General features: G+C 39.7%; 2 protein-coding genes across 9 annotated transcripts in view; one reads left to right on the top strand and one right to left on the bottom strand.

Annotated features, from left to right (window-relative positions):
• NIPA2 (NIPA magnesium transporter 2) overlaps positions 1 to 2674 on the top strand; it is a 32901-nt gene extending 30227 nt beyond the window's left edge. For all 7 annotated transcript variants that reach the window (XM_040642647.1, XM_040642646.1, XM_008706328.2 and 4 more), the window contains one exon: positions 495 to 2674. In XM_040642647.1, coding sequence (XP_040498581.1) covers positions 495 to 1129 — 635 coding nt within the window. In that variant the 3' untranslated portion in view covers positions 1130 to 2674. The remainder of the gene's footprint in view (positions 1 to 494) is intronic.
• A 469-nt stretch (positions 2675 to 3143) lies between these two features.
• The window catches only part of CYFIP1 (cytoplasmic FMR1 interacting protein 1), a 129360-nt gene continuing 113468 nt past the window's right edge, over positions 3144 to 19035 (bottom strand). For both annotated transcript variants that reach the window (XM_040642643.1, XM_040642642.1), the window contains 5 exons: positions 14679 to 14751; positions 14034 to 14128; positions 6748 to 6986; positions 6135 to 6282; positions 3144 to 3945 (listed from right to left, as the gene is read on the bottom strand). In XM_040642643.1, coding sequence (XP_040498577.1) covers positions 3781 to 3945; positions 6135 to 6282; positions 6748 to 6986; positions 14034 to 14128; positions 14679 to 14751 — 720 coding nt within the window. In that variant the 3' untranslated portion in view covers positions 3144 to 3780. The remainder of the gene's footprint in view (positions 3946 to 6134; positions 6283 to 6747; positions 6987 to 14033; positions 14129 to 14678; positions 14752 to 19035) is intronic.

The raw sequence follows: 19035 nt of genomic DNA, 5'->3' as shown, positions 1-19035 counted from the left end.
TAAATATTTAAAAAATGTACTCCTTTTAGGACAAACTTGATTCATAACTGCTGTTCTTTTTAGCATCTGTAAATTGTTGAATGTTTAAGGTCATCTCGGGATTTTTCTCCACTAGTTTGATTGTTTCCATTCTTGGAGTTAGAGCATTCCTGTGGGTGGGAAGTAGATATTCTAGAGTAGATAGCTGCAAATCATCACCGTTTTCTGTGATCTAAACCTGGTCTCCATTTTCTATGATCTGATTATCATGAGGCCTAAGATGCCATGTTAAAAATGTTAGTGATGTAAGTTTATGCATATGAAGCATAGTGTAATCTTCCAGTATATGTATGTTTTTATGAGTGCACTTTTGCTGGGGCAGCAAAAGAAAGCTAATATTTATTTTAAGGCCACACCTTTTCTCCTTCCTATTAATATTTGTTTTGTATTCTCAGGGTTTTTTTTTTTAGTATGTACGCATTTGACTAAATACAACTTTTCTTTACCTCCTCCAGGTTTTGTGGTCTTTGCAACGCTTGTGGTCATTGTGTCATTGATACTAATCTTTGTGGTGGGACCTCGCCATGGACAGACAAACATTCTTGTGTACATAACAATCTGCTCTGTAATTGGAGCGCTCTCAGTCTCCTGTGTTAAGGGCCTGGGCATTGCTATCAAAGAGCTGTTTGCTGGAAAGCCTGTGCTGCGACATCCCCTGGCCTGGATTCTGCTGCTGAGCCTTATAGTCTGTGTGAGCACGCAGATTAATTACCTGAACAGGGCCCTGGATATATTCAGCACTTCCATCGTGACTCCCATATATTACGTATTCTTTACAACATCAGTTTTAACTTGTTCAGCTATTCTTTTTAAGGAGTGGCAAGATATGTCTGTTAATGATGTCCTTGGTACTTTGAGTGGCTTCTTTACAATCATTGTGGGAATATTCTTGTTGCATGCCTTTAAAGACGTCAGCTTTAGTCTAGCAAGTCTCCCTGTGTCTTTTCGAAAAGACGAAAAAGCAATGAATGGCAATCTCTCTAACATGTATGAAGTTCTTAATAATAATGAAGAAAGCTTAACCTGTGGAATTGAACAACACAGTGGTGAAAATATCTCCCGAAGAAACGGAAATCTCACAGCTTTTTAAGAAAAATGTAATTAAAAGATTAATCTATAATTGTGTTATAAAGTGAATTTGAATATCAGAATGTGTCTGAAAAAGCATCGTTCTCAAAAAATGTTCTCTAGAGACAATCTTTTTAAAGTTTCACTGATTTGGACCAAGAAATTACTTTTCTTATATTTACGTGATGGTAGCTCACTAAAATGACCTCAGTACATGGCCAATTTCTATTAACATATTATTATTATAGAGGTATTTTAAATTTTTCCTTCACCAAAATCTAAATGCACTGACAGTTTTAAGTCTATAAAAATGCTTTATTTTTTCATTGGTGATGAAAATCTGAAACGTACATTTGTCATCCCCACTCCATCAATCCCTTGAAGGCTTTTTGATTTAAAAAGGAACAAAATTTTCCTAATACATTATCCTGTGACTTACCTTACTTATAAAAATGACTCCTGTTTGATGAATTATTTTAATTTTGAAATGTTTAAGATAATCCTAAATTATTAAATGAAGAAAAACTCAATTTACCAAACAAAAAAGGGGAAGAAGTTGCCCGATGGGAGATGTTTCTCACACTGTGACTTCTCACCACACATTTGATGGTCTTCCTACTCCTTGATGGCGCCTTGTTAAACCAGCGCATCCTGCATCTGTCACACTGCAGCCTGACTGGTTTTATTCTCCACTTTAATCCCTTGGTATGGAGTCTTGATTTACCATTTTACATCAACTCTTGTACTTTTCATTATATTTTCATAATGAGTTATATTGTCATTTAGATCTTTTAACAACTCTGGGAAATAAAGTCAAAAGACTAATTTCTTAAATTTAGCTCATGTTACAATAAACAGACAAGTTGAAACAGTTCTAAGTCTGAATGCTTAGAACAAACAAGATGTTTGTAAAATATGGTTTCTTTGTACCCAGTATTTTACTTTGCTTTAGAATTTGTTCAGATACTCTATTGTGGTCTTCTAAAAATGTCCATGAAAAAATGTTTATGGAAAATTTCAAATGTATGCCAAAAAGGTAGAATAGTATAATGAACTCCATCCAGCTTCAGAACCAATCATCATAGCAATGAATTGCACTTTAAAAAGTAGACCATTTCCACCTGCATAGGAGGAAGAACATGGCTTGTTCCCACTGTGCTGCTCCTGCCGAGGTCACACAGCTTGACCCCTACTGTGTAACCAGTCACCACTGGTGCCTCACTGTCCTTGCCTGGGGGTTGCTGGAGCCTCACAGTGGTGATGGCACCAATGTCCCACCACACAACTCTCCACTGGATTTATCAGGGCAGAGTTACCGGTCTACAAGTTTCGTGAAATAAATTCCCTTTCCCCAGCATTTTTTAATCCTCTAAGGAGCTTTCGTAGACTTTTTTTTTCTGATTGCCTCCCCCATGTAATCTTAATATCACAGATATACTATGTGTTTATGTACTATAATACCTGCACTTTGTACCTAATAGAGTAAGAACTAATTTTCACCCCCATGGGTGTGATAACGGCACCTCAGAAAATGCATACATTAATAAATTCCTAATTCAACATCCTACAGCACTTGAAATTGTACATAAATGTTTACTACCTATTATTTGCTTTATAACTGAGTTTTAGAGAACTTAGTAATATGAATTAAATTTAGCCATTAATCATAATTCCTCATAATCTATACTTCGGTATAGGGTGAGCAGATACTACTTTAGTCTGTGGCAGAATGCTGGCCCCAGGGTTATTCACATTACCAAAAGCAACATTTTTAGGTAACTTGGTAAAGGACAGTTCTATTTCATAGTAAGTCAGGGTTAAAGAGGACAGTGGAATAGTTCACAGACTTTATTTTCAGTAGCACGTATGATGCTGGATTTTAGTGTTCTGTTTCCAAAGCCATATGGCAGTTACTCCCTATCATGATCTTGTCCCTTCTTGCAAGGCTGCAGGTGATCTAGACTCAGATCTCCTGGGCCAGCTCTATGCAGATAAGTAAAGGCACAGGGTCACAACACTAAATGAATAAACACAAATAAGTTTTACTAGTTTTATTTCTGTAACCTTTAAATCATACCTTACAAATTAGATTCTGTCACAACTGGATTTAGTAGAAGCAGAGGAATCAAGTTCACTATTTTCTGAAACACTGACACAAAAAGGAGGGAACAATGACTTAGAAAAGGTTACTCATAAAAGACCATCAGAAAAATCCCTAAACAAAAGCTAAATCATCATTAAGTTTAATTGGTAGTGCATTTATTACAATGAGCTGGTAGTAAGTTTCTTAAGTCCATAAATCTTTCCCCAAACATTACTGATCCTTTGCTAAGGAATAAATGGATGAACTCAGCAGCACTTTGACATAGCTAGCTGTTGGAACATTCCATAGAAAAATGGAAAGTAAGTCTGAAAGAACATGATGGCAACAATCAGCCAATATTCTCAGGCTTTCTAATCACCAAAAGCATATACAATTTTAGTCTAGAAAAATAAGTCAATTTTATAAAATTAAGCATTTAAATTGAAAAGTACCCCCTTTAACAAGCACAGAGATACTGAAAAATAGTCCCTAAAAATCTCGCTAAATCGTTTATGGAAAGAAAAACATGCCCTTATAGTTATTAAATGCAGTCAGTACTGGGACTCTTCAAAAACATGAAGTACAGGTCCTCAGCTGCTGGCCAGGGACTGGTGGATAGGTGGCTGAAAGCAGCGAACATGCTCCACGGGGGTGCTTTCTCCATCACCAGACTTCAAGTACTTGTCCAAGATAGTAATGATCTCATCATTTAGAATTTGGAACTTGCGAATTCTCTCCACCATCTTCTTCAACGGCTGCAACAGTTAAAATTAGGATGTTTTGCTATTAAAACGTGCATTTATTCACGTTCGAAATGGCAGGATTTTCACATTTTCTCATAAAAATCACAGCGAACTAGTACACATACTCTTTAATGTACCCATTGGAACAATGAATATATTTTGCATTTAAACACATCTCTCTATTGGTTTCATGCTGCTGACTTTAGCTTTATCTGTACAACTTACAGACCTATTCATTCAACACACAGGTATTAAGAAGCTGCTGTGTACTAAAAACTGGCACTGTAAAGATGAAAATAATATGGTCAGTGGGGAAAGTTTTAGATTCCCGTTCTTGTGGACAGGATACTTTGATAGACTCTGCCGATACAAGAGAACTGGATAAAGAACATACACATGTGCACACACACATGCACAAGAAGACACTAAAAAGCACTGCAGGTTTTGTCTATGCAGGAGGTAAAGCAGAAGCCAGGACCTCCTAAGGGACATATGCCAACAGCAGCAGCGAGATGAGATGTCCTGGGCTGCAGGCAAGCAGGAATACACCTAGAAACTCCCAATAAAGACAGGACCCTCTAAGTTGACCCCAATTTGGTAACAGTCAGTGGAGATGAGAAGCAAATAAAAATCTTGGGAGAAAAGCAATCTGTGGGGTGCCTGGGTTGTGAAGTCGGTCGAGCTTCCGACTCTTGGTTTCGGCTCAGGTCGTGATCTCAGCTTTGTGAGATCGAGACCCACGTCAGGCTCCACACTCAGCATGGAATCTGCTTGAGTTTCCCTCTCTCTCAAATAAATAAATCTTTAAAAAACAAAAGAAGAGCAATCTAAGTTCAATTGGACAAGAGCTGGCAAATAAATCCAACACACAAAACATTTCAGAGTTTTAGATAACCTCTGAGGCCTCAGATACTAGAATTACAAGATATAAAATACATGAAATGTGTAAAAAAAAGGAAAAAAATTCATCGAAGAAGATAAAATTATTACCATCAAGATTTGAAAAACCAAATCAAACTTTTAAATATACACTCATATTATTCAAAACTAAAAACAGTAGATTAGACAGAACTGAAGTGAATTAGTTAACTGAATAATACAGTACTCTGGGACCAGCCCAGAAACCAGAAAATGAAGATATGGGAGGTAGAGTGGCCCCTTAAAGACTCCAAGCCCCAAGTCCTCAGATCCTATGAACATGTTACCTTCCATGGCAAAAGAGACTTTGAAAATGTAATTAAGATTATAGATTTTAAAATGGGGAAAGTACCCTGGATTTTCCAGGTAAGCCCAATCTAATCATATGAGAAAAGAACTTTCTCCAGGTGGAGGCAGGATATATGGCAGAAAGGAAAGTTAAAAGACTGGAAGCCTGGGAGGGACTTGAGATGGGGGCTAATGGCCAGCAAGGAAATGGGGACCTCAGTCCTCCAACTGCAAGGGACTATGTCCAGCCAACCACCCGAATGAGCCTAGAAGCAGATTCATCCCTAGAGGCTCCAGAAAGGAACACAGCCCTACAGATAACACTAATTTTGGCCCTGAGATGATAAAGGACCCAGCTGAGCCATGCTGTACCCAGATTTCTGACCAACAGAACTGAGAGAATAGGTGTCATTTTAAACCACTAAATCTCTGGCAATCTGTCGTGGATTAGGAAACTAATTAGAAAACTAACAGGATAACGGATATGGGCACCAGAAAAATGTCTAACAAGCACTTAAAATTGCAGTCCTAAAAGAGGAGAATGGAGGAGAAGACTAAAATACCTGAAAAGATACTGCCTGAGTATTTTCTAGAATTACAAACAATCCATAAAATGACAAAGGGAAAAAGATCTAAAGGCAGCCAGAACAAGCAAACAAACCAACAAATCAGACAAAAAACAAACCACACACACTTTGCCCCCAAAAAGAAGCCAGATAATCTGAAAATGCAGGTCCTATAAGGCTGTATAACAGGAAGCAGATCTAAGGACCCTAAAAAGAGAAAGAAAATGGAAATGGAACAATCAGTACTTTTACTGCCTGACTGCGTTACTTATCAAGTATATTTAAATTCATTTTGGAAATGAAAAGCTTCAGCTGGTGTCACCTTATGTACTGGGATGAAAAGCATTCCCCAAAAAGGACTTTCGGTAAGTACAAAGTATGATTATTTTGTGAAACTTCCACACATGGTGAAGATTTTCTTCCACATACCACATTTTTTATAATCTCATCTTTGCCATCATGTTTCTGGACTTTAAGTAGATGGTAGCAGAAATCCAGGACGGCAAAGCGCCGCTGTTGCCCAAGAAGTACGATGATCATACAGCCAGCCCAGTGGAGCCCGTCGCCAAAGCACTGCCTAGAAACATGAAGCAACAAGCACAATGGGCAATCAACAAAAAATTATAAAGTCTTTGATAAGTTTGTATCCAGATGTCACTGACCAAGGAATCTACTTGGAACAGGCCAGGAAGCGGATGCTGAGCAGCAGATGTGTCTTTCTTTTTGGCAAATATCTCTTTTGGGTTCCTCTGGCACACTGCTTCTTAACCTTTTTTTAGATCATGGACTCTTCAAGAATGACTTTGGGAAGCTGTGGACACCGCCCCCCCCCCCCAGAAAAATGCATACCCAACTTGCCTAAGTTTCCATGGATTCAGAGAACACCTAGAAATTTCACCCTAGGTCACCTCCTGAGCATGAAGAAAGAACCTCCACTTAAATGGCTTTAAAGCAGCTCAGCAATTTCTAGTCAACCTCCAGAGGAATGCAGTCTTCTGTGTTAGCCTGCTCCCACTTCCCCGTCCACTGAGCACATACTTACTCAACTGTAAACTCGTGTGTTCCCACAGGAATACAGTAGACAAACTGCATGGCACTCCACAGTCTGTGAAACTCAACACACTCATCCACATGCATGACTCCATTGCTGGGCAGAGGCCCACGCCAGATAGGGTCATCCAGAAAGGTCCGGATCCGAGTCAGGATGACTTCAAACATAGACAGGCCACAGCAGAGACGCTCCTTTGTCAGCAAGTCCCCCTCTCTCGCTATTGCAATTTGCTGTAGAAAGGATAGAACATTATAAGCCAGGGCAGGAGGGTAGTAGACCGCTGAAACCAAATTACCCAGATCTGTTTCTGACTTACTAGAAAACTATCTTAATTTGCACAAGAGGATTTTTAGAAATAAGCATTAACAACATAAATATGTCAGCTATAGGTCTTCGTAGATTAAATATATTTCAGTCAAAGAGAACTGTCCAGTACAGCTATGCTTAACTGGGAGTGATTTTGCCTCCAGAGGACATGTGGCAATGTGTGGAGATATTTTTGGTTGTCACAGCTTGGGGTCAGGTGAGTGGCATCAAGTGTGTAGAGGCCAGGGATACTGTGTTTTTTCAAAAAAATTTTCTTAAATTTTAATTCCAGTACAGTTAATATACAGTGTTATATTAGTTTCAGGTATACAATACAGTGATCCAAAAATTCCGTATACTACTCAGTGTTCATCAAGGAAAGTGTACTCTTAATATCCTTCACCTATTTCATCCATCACCCCACCCACCTCCCTCTAGTAAACCATCCATTTGTTCTCTGTACAAAGAGTCTGTTTTTTGATTTGTCTCTTTTTCTGTTCCCTTGTTCATTTGTTTTGTTTTTAAATTCCACATTTGAGTGAAATCATAAGGTATTTGTCTTTCTCTGATTGGCTTATTTCACTTAGCATAATACTCTCTAGCTCCATCCATATTGTTGCAAATGGCAAGATTTCATTTTTTATGACTGAATAATATTCCAGTGTGTGTGTGTGTGTGTGTGTGTGTGTGTGTCTACACATATATATATCCACCACATTTTATCCATTCATCTATCAATGGACACGTGGGCTGTTTCCATAATCTACCTTTTATAAATAATGTTGCAATAAACACAGGGGTGCATATAACCTCTCCAAGTAGTGTTTTGTATTCGTTGGGTAAATATCCAGTAGTACAATTACTGGATCATAGGATAATTCTATTTTTAATTTACTGAGGAACCTCCAGACTCTTTTCCAGAGTGGATCCACCAGTATGCATTCCCACCAATGGTGAGCAAGCGTTCCTTTTTCTCGACATCCTCAGGAACACTTGTTTCTTGGGCTTTTAGCCATTCTGACAGGTGTGAGGTGATATCTGATCGTAGTTTTGATTTGCATTTCTATGACGACGAGTGATGTTGAGCATCTTTTCATGTGTCTGTTGGCCATCTGGATGTCTTCTATGGAGAAATATCTGTTCATGTCTTCTGCCCATTTTTAATTGGATTGTTTTTTGGTGTTGAGTTGTATGTTATATATACTGGATACTAACCCTTTATCAGATGTCACTTGCAAATATCTCCTCCAATTCAACAGGCTGTCTTTTGGTTTTGTTGGTTGTATCCTCTTTTATGTGGAAGCTTTTAGTTTTATCAAGTCCCAACAGATTATTTTTGTTTTGTTTTCCTTGCTTTGAGAGACATATCTAGAAAGATGTTGTTATGGCCAACATCAGAGAAATTACTGTGTTCTCTTCTAGGATTTTTATGGATTGAGGTCTCACATCGAGGTCTCTATGTCTGCATGTAGTTGTCAAGTTTTCCCAGCACCATTTGTTGAAGAGACTTTTTCCCATTTCATATTCTTTCCTCTTTTGTCACAGATTAATGAACCATGTAATTGTGGGGTTGCTTCTAGTCTTTCTATGCTGTTCCATTGACCACCATTTTTGTGCCAGTACCATACTATTTTGATCAGTACAGCTTTGCAGCATAACTTGTAATCTAGAATTGTGACACCTCCAACTTGGTTTTGCTTTCTCAAGATTGCTTTGGCCACTCGGGATTTTTTGTGGTTCCATACAAATTTTATGATTGCCTGTTCTAGTTCTGTGAAAAATGCTCTTGGTACTTTGACAGGGATTGCATTAAATCTGTACATTGCTTTGGGTGATATGGATATTTAACAATATTTATTCTCCCAATCCATGAGCATGAAATATCTATCCATTTGTTTGTAACATCTTCAATTTCTTTCAGCAATATTTTATAGTTTTCAGAGTACAGGTCTTTCACCTCCTTGGTTAAGTTTACTACTAAATATTTTACTATTTTTGGTACAATTGTAACTGGGACTGTTGTCTAAATTTCTCTTTCTGCTGCTTCATTAGTGTACAGAATGCAATGGGTTTCTGTACATTGGTTTTGTATCCTGGGACTATACTGAATTCGTTTATCAGTTCTAGTAGTTTTTTGGTGGGGTCTTTAGGGTTCTGTATATATACTTATCATGTCATCTGCAAATAGTGAAAGTTTTACTTTTTCCTTACCAATCTGGATGCCCTTTCTTTCTGTTGTCTGAGTGCTGTGGCTAGGACTGCCAGTAACTATGTTGAATAAAAGTGATGAGAGTGGACATCCTGTCTTATTCCTGACCTTAGGGGAAAAGCTCTATTTTTTACCATTGAATATGATGTTCATTGTGGGTTTTTCATGTAAGGCTTGTATTATGTTGTTCCCTTTAAACCTACTTTGTTGAAGGTTTTTATCATGAATGGATATTGTACTTTATCAATTCCTTTTTCTACATCTATTGAAACAATCATGTTTTTTCTTTCTTTTTTTTGGCGGGGGCAGGGAGGGGCAGAGGGAGACGGAGAAACACATGGGGCTTGATCTCACAACCCTAAGACCATCATGACCTCATCCAAAATCAAGAATCAGATGCTTAACAGACTAAGCCACCCAAGGTGCCCCAACGATCATATGGTTTTTATCCTTTCTCTTATCGATTTATCACATTGATTGATCTGTGGATAGTGAACCACTCTTGCATTCCAGGAATGACTCCTACTTGACTGTGAATGACTTCTAATGTATTTGTTGGATTTGGTTTCCTAGTATTTTGTTGAGGACTTTTGCATCAATGTTCATCAGAGATATTGGCTTGTAGTTCCCTTCTTTCTTTTTCTATTTTTTGGAATAGTTTGAGAACAGATATTAACTCTTCTTTAAATGTTCGGAGAAATTTACCTGTGAAGCTATTTGTTCCCGGACTTTTGTTTGTTTGCTTTTCTGATTCTTGATTCAATGTCATTGCTCATAATTGGTCTGTTCAAATTTTCTATTTCTTCCTGTTTCAGGTTTGGGAAGTTAAATGTTTTTAGGAATTTATCTATTTCTTCAAGGTTGTCCAATTTGTTGGCATATAATTTTTCATAATATTCTCTTATAATTGTCTTTCTGTGGTGTTGGTTGTGATTTCTCCTCTCTCATTTCTGATTTTTGAGTCTTCCCTCTCTTCTTTTTTAAAATGAGTCTGGCTAAAGTTTTATTAACTTTGGCTTTTTCAAAGAACTAGCTCCTGGCTTCATTGATCTATCCCATTATATATATATTTTTAGGTTCTATCTCATTTATTTCTGCTCTAATATTATTTCCTTCCTTCTGCTGGTTTTGGGTTCTGTTAGCTGTTCTTTTTCTAGTTCCTTTAGATGTAAGGTTAGGTTGTTTGAGGTTGTTTTTGCTTCTTGAGGTAAGCCTACATTGCTATAAACTTCCTTCTTAGAACTACTTCTGTTGCATTCCAAAACTGAACTATTGTGTTTTCATTTTCATTTGTTACCATGTAATTTTGTATTTCCTTTTTGATTTCCTGGTTGACCCACTTATTGTTTAGTAGCATGTTATTTATGGTCTTTCCAGATTTTCTCTTGTGGTTGACTTCTAGTTTATAGTGTTGTGGCATGACTTCAGTCTTTCATAATTTGTTGAGACTTGTTTTGTGGGCTAATATGTGATCTATTCTGGAGACTGTTCTGTGTGCACTTGAGAAGAATGTGTATCCTGCTGTTTTAGGATGGATGCTCTGAATATGTTAAATACATCTAATCTAGGGTGTTATTCAAAGTCACTGTTTCCTTGTTGATTTTCTGTTTGGATGATGTCCACTGATGTAAGTGGGGTGTTAAGAGTTCCCTACTATTATTGTATTACTGCCACTTACTTTATGTTTGTTATTAACTGCTTTATGTATTTAGGTGCTTTCATGTTGGGTGCATAATTATTTACAATTGTTTTATCTTTTTGTTGGATTGTTCTCTTTATGATTATACAGTGTCCTTCTTTGTTATCTTGTTATAGTCTTTGTATTGCTACCCCGTTATAGTCTAAGTATTGTTATAGTCTAAGTATTGCTACCCTGGCTTTACCTTCATATCCAATTGCATGATAAATGTTTCTCCATCCCCTCACTTTCAATCTGCATGTGTCTTTAGGTCTGAAATGAGTCTCTTTAGGTAGCATATAGATCGGTCTTGTTTTTTTATCCATCCTGTCACCCCGTGTCTTTTGATTGGAGCATTTATACATTTACATTCAAAGTAATTATTGATAGGTATGTATTTATTGCCAATTTGTTACTTGTTTTGTGGTTGTTTTTGTAGTTTATCTCTGTACCTTTCTTCTCTTGCTTTCTTCTCTCAGAGCTTGCCGGCTTTCTTTAGTGATACACTTTGATTCATTTCTCTTTATTTTTTGCCTGTTACTAGTTTTTTATTTGTGGTTACCATTAGGTTTGTATGTAACATCTTCTCATATAGCAGTCTATATTAAGTTGATGGTTGCTTAAGTTTGAACCCATTTTTTACTCCTCTCTCCCCACATTTTAGGTATATGGTGTCATACCTGACATCCTTTTATTTTGTGAGTCCCTTGACTTTTATGGATATGTTTATTTTTACTGGTTTTGTGCTTCCTATTTTTCTTAGTTTCACTTATGGTTTTTCCTTTCCACTCAGAGTCCCCTTTAACATTTCTTGTAGGGCTGTTTTAGTGGTCATGAATTCCTTTAACTTGTGTTTGTGTGAGAAAGCTATCTCTCCTTCTATTCTGAATGATAGCCTTACTGGATAGGGTCTTCTTGGCTGAATTTTTCCTTTCAGCCTGGTAAATCTATAGATCATGCCACTCCTTTCTGGTCTGCAGAGTTTCTGCTGAAGAACCGGATAGCTTTATTTGGTTTCCCTTTTTTGTAACAGTTTTCTCTTTCTGCTTTTAAAATTCTCTATCACTACTTTTTGACATTTTAATTAGTATGTGTCTTGGTGTGGACCTCCTTGGGTTGATTTTGTTGGTGGCTCTCTGTGCCTCCTGGATCTGGACTTCTGTTTCCGTCCCCAGATTTGGGAAGTTTTCATTCATTATTTCTTCAAATAAATATTCTGCCCTTTTTCTCTCTCTTCTTCTGGGATCTTTATAATACAAATGTTGTTATACTTGATCATGTTGCTAAGCTCCCTACATCTATTCTCATTTTGCATAATTTTATTTCTCTCACCTGCTCAGCTTGATACTTTCTATTACTCTGTCCTCCAGGTCATGGATTCCTTCTTCTGCTTCCTCTGGCCTACTATTTATTCCAGCTAGTGTATTTTTTATTTTATTTATTGTGTTCTTCATCTCTGATTGGTTCTTACTGATGTCTTCCATCCTTTTTCTTAAACCCAGTGGGTATCTTTATAAGGTTACTCTAAATTCTCTATCAGGCATATTACTGATCTCCATTTGCTTAGATCTCTTGTGATTTTTTTCCTGTTCTTTCATTTGGGACATATTCCTCTCTGTCCTCATTTTCTTTAACTCTCTGTGTCCATTTCTATGTGCTGGGAGATTCAGCTATGTCTCCTGCTCTTCAAAGTAGTGGCCTTATGAAGAAGAGGCCCCTGCCATGCAGCGTCCCCTGTTCACCAGAACCTGGCACTTCAGGGTGTGTCCTATATGTGTTGTGCATGTCCTGCTGTTGTGGCTGAGCTGCTTTTTCCTTCAGTCTAGTTGTCTTCAGTGGCTCTCTTTGCATATTGTGGGGAGTGCTTGGTCCCTGTGGTGTTAGTGCGCCAGTCTAGTGCCACCTATGGCTTGAGTTGAGTCTAGGCATTTACCAGAGATGCAGTAGCACCAAACTAAAGTGTGACTTCCCTGTGTTGTCCCCTGAGCTTTTGCTGGTGGGCAGGGCCTGCAGGCAGACCAGTTGTCTGCCCCCAGCCCACTGCTGGGCCCTCTGACTGGTGTGTGTGGTTATCTTTCCCTCTCTCCAGGGTAAGAGCCACTTGGAAGTGGTGCTGGCCCCATCGAGGTGCTTGCACACTGCCAGGCTGTGGCACCGCCCTAGATGAGCTCCAGCCAGGAGTGTACTGAGAGGCAGAGCTGCGACGGTGAGAACCGGGGGACCACAGTATGGTGGTGTTAGCAAGGTTTGTGCACCACCAATCCTCTGTTGGAGGGTTCCTGTGTCAGGAGTGAGGAAGACCTGTCTGGAGGTTGCAGAGCTGCTGCAGCACAGCACAGGGGAGCGGGGCAACAGTGTTAGCAAGTTAGGTAGTTGCGTGTCAAGCATGGTGCTGGTTACTGCAGGTGGCCATGTGTTTATACTGGGGGGCAGGGGATGGAAATGGTGCCTGCTCCATTGTTCCTGGAGAAGTCTCTCAAGGATCTCTCTGTTCTACCAGACACACTGTGAGATGAGTAAACTACTTCCCTTTTCATTTGCCCCAGGCGTTTTTCAAACTGCTGCTTCTGTGCTGTATCTCCATGAGGCTGTTGTACCAGAGATACCGCTAAACATCCTACAATTCATAGGACAACCCCCACAACAAAAAATTATCTGGTCCAAACTGGGGATAGTGCTGCAACCAAGAAACCCTGACCTAGCTTAAGCTGATATAAAATCATGGAACTGTCCCTGATGCCTTGTCTCCTGTATGAGACTCCCACTTTCTTCTGTTATTAAAAAACTATGAAAAAAGTCTTCTTCATGAAGACAACAAAAACAAGTAACATTTACTGTGTACGTCTTATGAGCTAGGTAATGTCCTAAGCCCTTTGCAAAGGTTCGCTCATTCAAACTTCCCAACCACTCTGTAACAAGGTCCTGTTACAAACACCACTGGAGACACTGAGGCCTGAGAAGGCCCGCCCAACTTCATGATGCCTTCTAGGCTGGGTCACCCAGAGCCTGTATTCCGAAGCCCCAGCCCGGCCAGTAGCCTGATGTGGATAGCAGGCTTGAGACAGCTGTCATAGTACGCATTACCTGAGGGGTCCCCAGTCTTTCAATCAGAGGGACAAGATGCAGTGGGGCATACTTTGATTCCAGTCTTTTCATTTTGGCATCAAGTCTCTCTCCCTCTGCAGTGGAAAAAATATTTTAATTTCTGATCCTCTGTACGAAAAACGATTGCTGAAGTTTAGTTTTGTTGAAGAAACAAATGAAAGATTTCTTAAATTAACATTATACATACAGATTCTCTCTGAACATTACAGAACTGGCTTATTCGATATTTTAATTCAAAATAACAGAATTGATTTTCTGTTCATTTTTTAAAACACAAAAATTCCAAATGTAATCAAAATCAGAGAACAGTACAAAACCCTCTGTACCCATCTGCTGCATGTATCAACTCATCACAGTCCTGTGTCAGAGATACTCAACATCTATGACATGATGAAACAGCAGCATAGGAGCTATTTTGAAGCACATCCAAGACATATCATTCAGCCTTTAATACTTCAATTATTCAATATTAATTTAATCATGTTACATTACCAACTACCTCCAGTTATGACTGAACAGGCACCAAACTCACACAAAACTGGCACTAAGTTCTCTGGTCACAAGGACCAAGTGTCACCACTGCAAAGGGCAGTCTGGACTCCCTGGTAAGGGACACAGACTCACCTTTCACGTGGACTCTCGGCAAGATGTTCTGAAATGGGGCTGCATGCAACAGGTCGCACACTTCTTCTAAAGACTGGAGCAAAAGAAGAGGATGCATTAGGATGTTTACCTCACCACAAAGACTGACAGGGAAGTCGTGCTGAAAACAAGATCTTTGCCATTTAGTGTAAAACAAATACTATAAGCAGCATGGTGCAGAACTCTCTGGGATGATGGAAATGTTCTCTGTGCTATATACTGACATAGTTACCAGCCACATATGGCTAGTACACCTGAATAACTGAATTTAAATTGTATTTACTTTAATTAATTTAAATACAGACATGAGTAAAAAGCAGTATTGAATATTGAAAACAATGGCCTTTGTTTTCCAGGATTTACCAGTCTGGCAGCCCTACTCTGTTATTTGCTGCCAGCCTCTGAAGAAGTTTGCAACATGACACCATTACATAGACAGGAAGAAGGGCAATGCCTCTGTGAACAGCACTAGATGCGGAAGGAAAGGAGCATCACTTACACACAAGTTCTAAGCAGTCACTCCGAACCTGGTTTTGGACCACAACACCTCTCAAGATGTAATAAAAACCCTACAGAGGACCCATTCTCCAGAATATTGCTGTGTAAAGGGAAAATTCGCCTCTGATATCACAGGGGCTGCAGGACTCCTAAAAACTTATCCCAAACCCAAAGGTGGTCAAGAACAGGGCATTTTTCCAGACGCTGAGGGCCCTGAAGATTGATGTGTTCACCTTGGGGCAGGCAGAAGATGTGAATGAGCTCTCTCTCATGGTTCCTACTCTACACCCATCTTGAAATCTTAGAATCCCACAGTAATAACAAATTACTAAACAAACTGTTTTCAGAAAGTCAAGACATATATCAAGTGATATTTTTCCTTCTGAGAATTTCCCCAGATGATGGCAAAGCTAAGACCAAGAAGAGGAACAGAAGACTTTCTGTACTTATCAAAGTGAGGGTCCTATTTGTCACGTAACATTAACCTAGTGCAGCAGCCAGTCAGCTGCCACCTGTTCACCAGGATACTCCCGAAGGAGACTGACCCCTCCACACCCTGTCTTCCGTTCCTGAGGCCAGCAGCAAAGCATGAGCTCCTATGCAGAATATATGTAGTAGAAGCCACCGCTGGGCCAGTGTACCCAGGACATGTTCCCCTGGGCCTTCTATTCTAGTGAAGATGATGTTGGGGGAGGAGGGAGGAACAAGCTAAAAAAAGGGACGGGATCAGATGATGACTATGTGCTATGCAAACACATGAAGAGGGTGATGTCAATGGAATACTACGCAGCTACAAAAAGGATAAGAAATGTCACCACTTCCTAATGGAGAATGATGTCCAGCATGTATTTACTGTTGTGTGAAAAAAGCAACATGGAGAGGAGTGAATGGCCAGCCTGCACCAACAGAGTGTAGGAGGGCAGCTGGAAGGTGACTGACTACAAGAAAGTGGTCAGGCCAATGGACGGCAGATGGGAGACTTGGTTAAGGGACAACAGCTGCCAAGCAGGAATGCTGGGGGCAGAGCCACAGAGGAGAGCTCTGCGGGCAGTTAAAAGAGCCTGCAGGCCAGCAAAAGCACTCAAGAGGGGTGGCTCATCCAGCTGTGCTGCTGCCAGGTGCTATTACCAATGAGCTCAAATTTTTGCCCCCAAACCAAACCAGAAAAACTGAGAATAGCTACAAAAACCAGCATTTAAAACAAACAAGCAAATAAATAAATAAAATCTTTAAAAAAAATAAAATAAAATAAAATAAAATAAAACAAACAAGCAATTGACACTCTTCTAAAATTAAAAGTTTATTAAACACACACATTCATAAACTGAAAAAAAAACACCAAAAAACAAAAAATCAAACAAACAAACAAAAAAACCCAACAACTACATTATCAAACTTTCCAGGCTAGTTTATTTTTTGGGTTTTTAAAAATTTTTTTATTTAAATCCAATTTAGTTAGGGATGCCTGGGTGGCTCAGTCAGTTAAGCATCTGCCTTTGGCTCACGTCATGATCTCAGGGTCCTGGGATCAAGCCCCACATCAGGCTCCCTGCTCAGTGGCCCCTCCCTACCACTTGTTTTCTCTATCTCTGTCAGATAAATAAAATCTTAAAAATTAATCGATCAATCCAATTCAGTTAACATGCAGTGTATTATTAGTTTTAGGGGTAGAATTTAGTGATTCATCAGTTGCATATAACACCCAGTGCTCATTACATCAAGTGCCCTCCTTAATGCCCATCATCCAATTACCCCACCCCACCACCCACCTCCCCTCCAGCAACCCTCAGTTTGTTTCCTAGAGTTAAGAGTCTCTTATAGTTTGCCTCCCTGTTTTAATCTTATTTTATTTTTCCTTCCCTTCTCTTATGTTCATCTGTTTTGTTTCTTAAATTCCACATGAGTGAAATCATCTGATATTTGTCTTTCTCTGACTGACTTATTTCACTCAGCATAATACCCTCTAGTTCCATCCATGTCCACTGCAAATGGCAAGATTTCATTCTTTTTGATGGTTGAGTAATATTCCTCTGTGTGTGTGTGTGTGTGTGTGTGTGTGTGTGAGTGTGTGTGTATCATCTTTTTTATACCAAGCTAGGTTTTTAGGGAGCAGAATTTGAAAAGCAAAATGAAGCAAACTTCTTCAGAAAGTTAAATCTATCTACGCAATACACAAATTCAGAATAAGTAAAATCAACATTTTTGGCTACTGAATCCAATCCTGGTGCCAGCTGGGGCCACTACTGCATGGCAGCATGGTCAGGCCCCTCGGGGGCCCTCCCACATGCTTGCTGCCCTGGCAGCTGGGTCACAGTTACCTCACTTTTCTAATGTGACAATGTGAGTATCTCCATTTATAGTAATGGGAACCCACACAAATACCAAGACATATTACCACCTTCCTCAGACAGTCCAAAATAAGCCCCAAGAAGAGATCGGTGTCTGGAGTCTTCAAACCTGTCCTTGGGTTTGGTGGCATTTGGGCATAACCATCGAAGACAGAATGAGAAGAGCCATGCCGTCCTCAACCTTGGAGAGCTTCACACTGATGGACCTGTAGGAAACAGCACCTCCTACTCCCAAGGAGAAAAGCAACACCACAAAATTCCAGTCTGGGGCCGGGCCTGGCAGCAGACCTGCCCAACACAGAAACGTTGGCTTCTCACCACGTGCACAAGGTGCACGGACAAGGGAATCCAGAGAGGGGAGAAGAGAGGGGTGACAGTGATCAGAGGGTGGGAGGAGGGGTGGTGACAGGCATCCTTGTAGGGCAGGGCCACTGTGTCCATAAGAGAGCTATGCATGGTGCTCACTGTGCCTCAAGCATGGGCCCTGGGATCTCCTACACTTGACTAGGGTGTAGATGGCGCTCTTGTCGTTCACTGTTTCAGAAATATTCATAGACTTACAAGCCAAAGATTGCTTTCAAATCAACTGACAACTATGTATAACATTTTTCCTAGGTTCCCAGTACTGTGCTTGCCGCTCAAAGGAGCTAATTAAGCACAAGAGTATATACCTAAGACACAGGCCTGGTCTCAGAAGGGAGATGAGGGGGATGTGTGTCAAGTGGGCGCCAGGGTGAATGAGGCAGAAGAACGTATCAGCAAATTGGAGGATGGGTTACTAGAAGAAAAAGCTAAAATAGAATCTGGACTCAAAAAAATCCACACTAAAGAATGTAGGTTACGGGATTTACTGACTCAATGAAACGTTCCAATGTCAGAATCATCGGCATCCCCGAAGGGGTGGAGAAAAACAGAGGTCTAGAAGAGATATTTGAACAAATTGTAGCTGAAAACTTCCCTAATCTAGCAAGGGAAACAAACATTTGTGTCCAAGAGGCAGAGAGGACCCCTCCCAAGCTCAACCACGACAAACCTACACCACCACGTCATAGTGCATTTCGCAAATATTAGATCCAAGGATACAGTATTGAAAGCAGCCAGTGCAAAGAAATTTCTCATGTGCCAAGGCCAAGGTATCAGAATTACATCAGACCTGTCTACACAGACCTGGAATGAGAGAAAGGGTTGGGGGGGGGCATTTTTAAAGCTCTTTCAGAGAAAAACATGCAGCCAAGGATCCTTTATCCAGCAAGGCTGTCATTCAGAATGGATGGAGAGATAAGGACCTTCCAGGATCAGCAGAAACTGACCAATTTCGTAACCACGAAACCAGCTCTAAAAGAGATATCAAGGGGGGTTCTATAAAAGTAAAAAGGACCCAAGAGTGATACAGAACAGAAAGTTACAATCTATAGAAACAAAGATTTTACAGGCAACATGACATCATTAAAATCATATTTCTCAAAAATCAGTCTCAATGTGAATGACCTAAA

Source organism: Ursus maritimus, unplaced genomic scaffold (assembly GCF_017311325.1).
Source record: "Ursus maritimus isolate PB19 unplaced genomic scaffold, ASM1731132v1 scaffold_27, whole genome shotgun sequence".
Taxonomy (NCBI): domain Eukaryota; kingdom Metazoa; phylum Chordata; class Mammalia; order Carnivora; family Ursidae; genus Ursus; species Ursus maritimus.
The sequence above is the reverse complement of the archived record's forward strand: the minus strand, read 5'-3'. Positions and strand labels throughout refer to the sequence as shown.